Below are 8,060 nucleotides of genomic sequence, written 5' to 3' on the forward strand. Positions count from 1 at the left end.
GTCCAATAGTTTTCTTGCTGAGTCTTTAGGGTTTTTTAAGTATACTATCATGTCATCAGCATAGAGGGATAATTTTACCTCCTCTTTGCCTATTTGGATACCTTTTATTCCCTTCTCTTGTGTTATTGCTATTGCTAAGACAAAGAGATCTTAATCCTATAATTGTATTACTCATCTACACTCTGTACATTCTCTGGAAACTATACTGCAAATGGCTTCTCTAGTTAGTTTTACAGAAAGAATTCCCAAGATTAGTCTCATTCCACCGGAGAGTGACCGATATTGTCAACAAATGGGCAAGACTTGTGTTGTGTTCTCTTTGTCTTCTCCATGGTTCTTTCTGTCTAGCCTTTGGTCAAGTACTACCCTGACCTCCTTAGGAAGAGCCCTCAAAGTTGTCCCCTCTTTGTTCATTATCCTTACCAAGATCCCTATTGGCCTCGCATTCCCTAAAGGTCTTCCTGTTTCCATTCATTCTCTTCAAAGGCATTTCACAACTTGATTGCAGACTTATTCCTCAACATATAATTTTCTGAAGCCATAAAACTCTTAGAAGAAAACAAGGATAAAGCTTCAAGATCTTGTTTTTGACAATTTATTCTTAAATATAACATCAAAAGAACAAGCAGTAAGTGAAAAATGGTTGAACTGGATTTCCTCAGAATTCAAAGCTTTCATACATCAAAGAAATAGAACCTAAGTGAAGAAATAAACTCCAGAATGGACTGTGATTATTGTTGTTACACATTGTCAAGTCAGAACTGGCTCATAACTTACCCTCCACTGGGTTTTAAAAGACAGTAAATTGCATCTGCATATCACTCTGCATTTTTCAAGCTGAGAGAACTGAAAAACACATTTAAGCCTCAAGTCACAAAAGCATTTGACTGTGTGGATCACAACAAACTGCACCTAACCTTGAGAAGAATGGAAATTTCAGAACATTTGATTGTATTCATGCAAAACCTGTACCAGGAAGCAATCCTCAGAACAGAGCAAGGAAACAATGCATGCTTCAGAAATCAGGAAAGAAATGTCAGGGATGCGTCCTGTCTCCATACTTTTTCAATCTATATGCAGAACAAATCGTTCAGGAGGCTGGACTTTCTTTGAGGAGGAATGTGGCATCAGGATTGGAAGAAGACTCATCAACAACCTACATTATATACCTTGCTCGCCAAAACTGCAGAGGACCTGAAGAGTTTGCTGCAGAAGGTCAAGAACTGCAGTCTTCAATATGGTTTAAGGCTCAACATCAAGAAGATAGATTCTCACCACTGGCCCAATTGGCAGCACCACAATAGATGGAGAAGAGATTGAGGCTGTTAACAATTTTCGTTTTCTCAGATCCACAATCAACACTCTTGACACCAGCAGCCAAGAAATCAAGAGACAAATTGCATTGGAGAAGTCTGCTGTTAGGGACTTTGCCAAAGTGCTAAAGAACAATGATGTCTAGAGACTAAGGTGCACCTAATCCAGGCCATGGTCTTCACAATTACTTTTTATGCATCAGAGAGCTAGATAATGACTAAGAATGATAGAAGAAGAACTGATGCCTTTGAGTTGTGTTGCTGGAAAAGAATCATGAACAAACCATGGACTGCCAAGAGATCAAACAAGTCTGTCTTGGAGAGGGTGAAACCAAGTTTTTCTCCTTAGAGGAAAGGATTTTGAAGCTCTATCTCACATACTTTGGGCGTGTGGCCAGGAGAGACCAGTTCTTGGAGAAGGACATCATGATTGGAATAGCGGAGGAAGAATACAGGAAAGGAAGACTCCAGATGTGATGGATGGACTGACACAATAACTGGGGTAATGGAGGTAGGTGTGTCAGAATCAGTTGAGATTGCCTCAGGGTAGGACAGGGTTCAGCGGCTATGGGTCACTGGTAACTTGATGGCACATAACAACAACAACAAGATAGACAACATGTTGAATGACCCAGGAAGCATCAAAATAAGATGGAGGCACCAAAAAGAATTGACTGACAATGAGAATCTTCATGAAGTACCATATGAACAAGAGCCAGTATTAATAAAGAAGTTGAAGCTGCCCTGAAGGCATTGGTAAAAAATAAGGCCTCAGGAATTGATGGGATAACAATTGGTATGTTTCAACTAACAGATACATCCATGGATACACTCACCAGTCTATGTCAGGAAATTCAGAGGACAGCTGTCTGGACAACTGATTGAAATAGATCCATATTTGTTCCCATTCCCAATAAAGGTGATGAAATAGAATGTGGAAACTGCTGAACAATTTCATCAATGTGACATGCAGCACTGAAATTCATACTACTGAAGTTCATTCAACAATGGCTAGAACAGTACATAGATAGGGAACAGCCAGAAGTTCAAGTGGGATTTAGAAGAGGCTGTGGCACCAGGGATATTATTGCCAATGTCAGATGCATCCTGACTGAATACAAACAATAACAGAAGAATGTCGATGTATGCTTTGTTGGCTGTGCAAAGGAATTTGACTATGTAGATCCTAACAAGTTTTGGCTAATATGGAGAAGACCAGGAATCCTAGAACACTTAATTATGCTCATGCAAAACCTATACCTAGATCAAGAGACTGTTGTGCAAACAGAGCAAAGAACACTACATGTTTTAAAATTAAGAAAGTAATGTATCAGGTTTGTATCCTCTCTTGATACCTATTCTAATCTATATGCTGAACAAATTATTTGAGAAACTGTACTCTATGAAGAAGAATATGGCATCAAGTTCAGAGAAAGACTAATCAATAACCTGCATTACGCTGATGATACTGCCTTGGTCGCGGAAAGTGAAGAGGACTTGAAGCACTTGTTGCCAAAGATTGAAGAATACAGTCTTCAATATGGATTGCACTTTAATGTCAAAATTCTTACCACTAGACTGATAGGCAACACCAAGATATATGCGAAAAAAAAGATTGACGTTATCAATAGTTTCATCTTATTTGAGTCCACAAACAACACTCTTGGCACTAGCCATCAGGAAATCAGGAGATATGTTGCACTGAGAAAGTCTCCTGACAGAAACTTTGCCAAATTCCTGAGGAGTAATGATGTCGGTTTGAAGACTAAGGTGCATCTGATTCAGGCTGTGGTTTTTTAAAAAAGTTTTATTTTATGTTTTTTTGCTTACAAAGTTTGTATACATTGTGTTTCACACTATTCTTCATTCATATTGTGTTTCATACAATCATTCCCATGCATTATGTTTTATAAAATCAATCACCATTGGACCCTTCCCACCATTATCCTGTCTTTTCACCCTGATCCTTCCCATTTCCTCCAGCCTCTCCCTCCACCCACCAGACTATGAAACCTGTGGTTTCACCCCTATGTATCTTCACCTCTCTGCTTCCATCCCTTTCTTCTTTGGATTCCCATACATGTTTTACTAATTATTGTTTTTTACATTTTTACGACATAAATTTTTTTTACATTTTTATAATGTTCGTCTTATGAAGTATTTGTCCTTATGAAACTGAACTAGATCACTCAGCATGATGTTCTCCAGTCTCTCTCAAGTTATGTTGTATTTTTCGAAATCGATACTCCTAAGTGCTGCATTATATTCCATTGTGTCAATGTACCACAGATTGACCTCAATCCATTCATTTGTGGTTGAAAACTTGGGCAGTCTCAATGTTCTTGCGATGGTGAATACATCTGCTATGAACATTGGTGTAAAAATCTCCATTTGTATCTCAAATCTAATTTCCCTGGGGTATATTCCAAATAGGAATGACTGGGTCATATAGAATATCTATGTTTAACTTTTTGAGGAAACCAGACCATGATTTTTCCAATTACTTGCTATGTATCTGAGAGCTGGACAGTGAATAAGGATGACAGAAGAATTGATGCCTTTGAGCTGTGGCGTTGGAGAAGAGTGTTGAATATCCCATGTACTAACATACAAGCCCCCAAACAAATATGTCTTAGAGAAAGTACAGCCAGAGAGTTCCTTGGAGGCAACAATGATAAAGCTTCATCTCACACACTTCAGGCATGTTGCTGGGAGAAGCTTTTTCTTGGAGAGAGACATCATGCTTGGGAAGGTGGAGTGTCAGCAGATGAGAAGAAAGCCCTCAACCAGATGAACTGACACAGTGACTGCTGCAGTGGGCTCAATGTGTCAGGAAGTGTGAGGATGGCACAAGATAGGACAGGATTCAGATCTGTTGCTCAGAGGGTCATTATGAGTTGTACTCCACTCAATGGCACCTAACAACAACAAATTGCATGAGATTCCCCATCTTTCTTCCTTGGTGCAGCTGGTGGATCCAAACCACATTGTGCCTTTCGGTAGACAGCACAGCTCATTACCAGTCAGCTACCAGAGCTCACTCCAGAATGAGTAAAGACAGATATCATTTTGTTACAACTCTTTTGCCATTCCTTTCATCATATCAATCATTGTTCAAGGATCTTTGGAAGCTTCTTCTTGCCTATCACAGCATTTTGCTTGTTCTCTAGAAACAGCCCCTCCTGGATCACAATTGCTGTATGTATCTGTCCATTCTAGTCACTCCAGTTCATTCTTGGTTTATCTGAGGTCAAGAACTCAAAGGGCATTAACTCTATAGCTGACTTGTTCTATATACAAATTCTTGATTTGTCTCTTAGGAGCTGTGTGACTTTGGAAACGTTTCTTGATTTCTCTGAACCTCAGTTTCCTTATCCAATACATTGGGAAATGATATAGATAATAATAATAGCCAAAATGGGTTTACTACTTATGCTCTGCCAGACACTGCTCTAAAGATGCTCTTTTTTTTTTATTGTATTATTGTTACATGTACCGTCAAATCAGATCTGACTGGTACAGGAGGAGATTGCCCCCTCCTTCTCCAGCAGAGCATCTGGTGGATTTGAACTGCGTACCTCTGGGATTGCAGTGCAGCCTCTTGCCACTAGGCCACCAGAGCTCCCTTAAATATGCTCTTTTTTACTGTTATTTGGGTGAAAGTTTACAAAGCATGTTGTTCTTTTCAATCTATCAGTCATACTTCATAGCATCAATTACAGTCCACTCAATGTCTGATCACGCATTCGTTCCATATTGTCTTTCCACTCACACATTTTATTAAACAGTTACTATCAATTAATTAGTTTCCTACCCTCTCCCTTCCTTGGTAACCATACTAGAGTGATTGTCTCTGTATGTAAACCTTCTTTTAGCTTTTAAAAAGATGCTCACAATCTTCACAACAACTTTGTACTGCAGGTACTATTCTTTTCCTAGTTTCAATAAATGAGGAAAACTCTCACACAGCTGGGTAGGCACAGTGGCTGTAACAAATGGCCTTAAGCAGAGTAGGGATTGCGAAGGTGCAGATTTGGGCAGAGTCTTGTTCCGTTGTGCATAAAGTCACTATGAGTTGGAGTCAAGTCAGTGGTACCAAACAAGAAGACACTGACCCAAGTAGCTACTAGAGGCCACAGCAGACTTCTCTTCCAGGCAGCCTGGCTTCACAGCCTTAATTGTTAAACACTCCACTATACTTTACCCTAATAAATGATCAATACATGGTGGAAGTGATGGTGGTGGTGTTAGGTGCCATTCATTGTAGCCCTGTGAACAGCCAACATGAACCCTGCCTCAGTACACAATAGTTGATATTACAGGTTCATAATTCCTTATATGAAACAACTATGGTAAGCTATATATTTTAAAGTTTAGGGAATTATAGAAAAATTAATCATGGATATCGTGGTGTTAGCTAAAAGGTCTTGCTATTGTTGGGGCTCTACAGTCACGAAGGGGCTGGTGTGTAAACTCTTTATCTCCTTTCTGCTCTGGGGCAGTGAGAGACTGTGCTATTCGCAGTCCCTCTGGCCCTTTTAGAGAGATGCTCATGGTCCTGTACCTTTATGGCGCATCTTCCCCTCTTTAGACAGGTATTTAGCGTATATTTATAACACCACAGTAGGACAAGAACAAAACCCAATATTCAAACACAGTAATATTTCTAGAACAAAATGAATTGCTACAGAACCTCACCATGGGTCAGGCCAGTTTGTGCCACACATGAGTTTTCAGCAAACCTACAAAACAGTAACAAATTTCCCAAAACTTTGGATTTTAGCAGGTATTTTTCAATTCTGTGATTGCATATAAGAATCATGACCTATGGAACATTATCTGTGGCATTAATTACAAACATGATAAATAATTGCTGTTGTTATGTGTTTATAATTGCTATGATTTGTATTTTGCTTGATGGGCTCAGAGTAAAATGACAAGAATATATGCTTAGATAAATAATAGGGAAGGAAAGAAAGGGAGTGCTCATCAGGGGAACTGGTCAACTGTGTTGTCTCACACGTGGCTTTCTCTCTTCTAGTATGACTTCATGGAGCGCCTGGATGGGAAGGAGAAGTGGAGTGTGGTCGAGTCACCCCGTGAGCGTCGCAGCATTCAGACTTTGGTTCAAAATGAAGCAGTGTTTGTGCAGTACTTGGATGTGGGCCTGTGGCACCTGGCTTTCTACAATGATGGCAAAGACAAGGAGATGGTTTCTTTCAACACTGTTGTCTTAGGTAGGTCCAGAGCTGGGGATGCATGTTCCATGAAAGAAATGATAGAAATACTTGGGCCTCTCTAAAAGACTACATCTAAGGTTGTTTCTGTTTATGTATGAAACCAACCAGAATTCTTAGTTTAGGCCTCACAGTTGATCATCTAGCTTCCATCATGTTGACTCAACTCCTGGTAAGCCCTCATGTGTCAGGGTAGAACTGTGTCCCATGGGATTTTCATGAGTGTCACCTTTGGCAGATCATCAAGGCTTCTTCAGAGATGATTTTTTAGAACCACCAACCCTTCAGTTAGTAACAGAGTGCTCAGCTATTTGTGCCACCCAGGAGCACCCCTACAAAAATTTTTTTTAAAATCCTCAAAAAACAAACTCAGTACTCTGGAGTATGGTCTTCCATTGGGTTTTTGAGGTTGTTAATCACAATGGGAGTGGAGTGCCCCTATTTCTTCCATGGAGCTGCTATTGGATTTAAATCGCCAGAGACTAGAAGTCTTTGAGTTAGGAGGGCACCTAACTGCAGACTAGCTCTGGTTAAAATGGGGATTCACCTACGTTACGAAGGAGCCACTGTTCATCCTGAGGTTTTATACACACTTAAGAGCTTTGATCTGACTGCCACATGGCTTAATCAAATCACTGGACTTTTCTAAGCCTTGTCCAGTTTGTGTTATAATCTACTTAATAGACTCCCCACATAGACTTAGTGTAGATTTAAATGATACAAAGTCTATAAAGCACTAAGCACAAAGTCATTGTGGTTGTGTGCCATTGAGCTGGAACTGACTCATGCTGACCCTTCAGTGGGTTTTCAGAGACAACACATTGTGTAGGAAGAGATCGCCCATCCTTCTGCAGAGTAGCTGGCAGACACGAACTGTGAGCCTCTGGGATTGCAGCACAGCTTCTTACCAATGGACCACCAGAGTAGGGCAGAAAAATATTGTAAATGATTATTTACTCTGGCTCACAATCTCTCTTTAAAAACACAGAAAGTTCCATTTAAAAAATAAATAAGGAGTATAAAGAGACTGCCGAATACAGACAGAAATGCTCAATCTGAAGAGAATAAAATTGATGAATGGGACCTTCGAAAGATTAAATCCCTGTGCACATCAAAAACATTTTTTAGCAGAGTAAAAAAGAAAACCTACTGATTGGGAAAAAACATTTGGCAATGCCATTTCAGACATAAGTCTTATATCAAAAGTTTATAGACTCCTCCAGGGCCTCCAAAAGAAACAGATTGATGACACAATTACAAAGTGGGCAAAAGACATGGAAAGAATTTTCACAGAGGAAGATATTCAGATGGCAAACAGACACATGAAGAAATGTTCAAAATCACTGGCAATAAGAGAGATGCAAATCAAAACCACAATGAGATACCATCTCACTCCAGTAGTAGTGGCAAAGTTTGACAGAACAGCAAGTAATAAATGTTGGAGAGAATGTGGCAAGTTAGGAACTTTTTTTTTCTTTCTTTTTTTTTCTATAATTATATTTTATTAATT

At 39.6% G+C, this 8,060-nt stretch overlaps 1 protein-coding gene across 2 annotated transcripts in view; it reads left to right on the forward strand.

Moving 5' to 3' along the window:
* The window catches only part of TENM2 (teneurin transmembrane protein 2), a 1,365,940-nt gene that overhangs the window by 1,109,547 nt on the left and 248,333 nt on the right, over nucleotides 1-8,060 (forward strand). For both annotated transcript variants that reach the window (XM_006884325.1, XM_006884326.1), the window contains exon 8: nucleotides 6,355-6,550. In XM_006884325.1, coding sequence (XP_006884387.1) covers nucleotides 6,355-6,550 — 196 coding nt within the window. The remainder of the gene's footprint in view (nucleotides 1-6,354; nucleotides 6,551-8,060) is intronic.

The sequence above is a fragment of the Elephantulus edwardii genome, unplaced genomic scaffold, assembly GCF_000299155.1.
Source record: "Elephantulus edwardii isolate Elephantulus edwardi_28Jun2011 unplaced genomic scaffold, EleEdw1.0 scaffold00033, whole genome shotgun sequence".
NCBI lineage: Eukaryota > Metazoa > Chordata > Mammalia > Macroscelidea > Macroscelididae > Elephantulus > Elephantulus edwardii.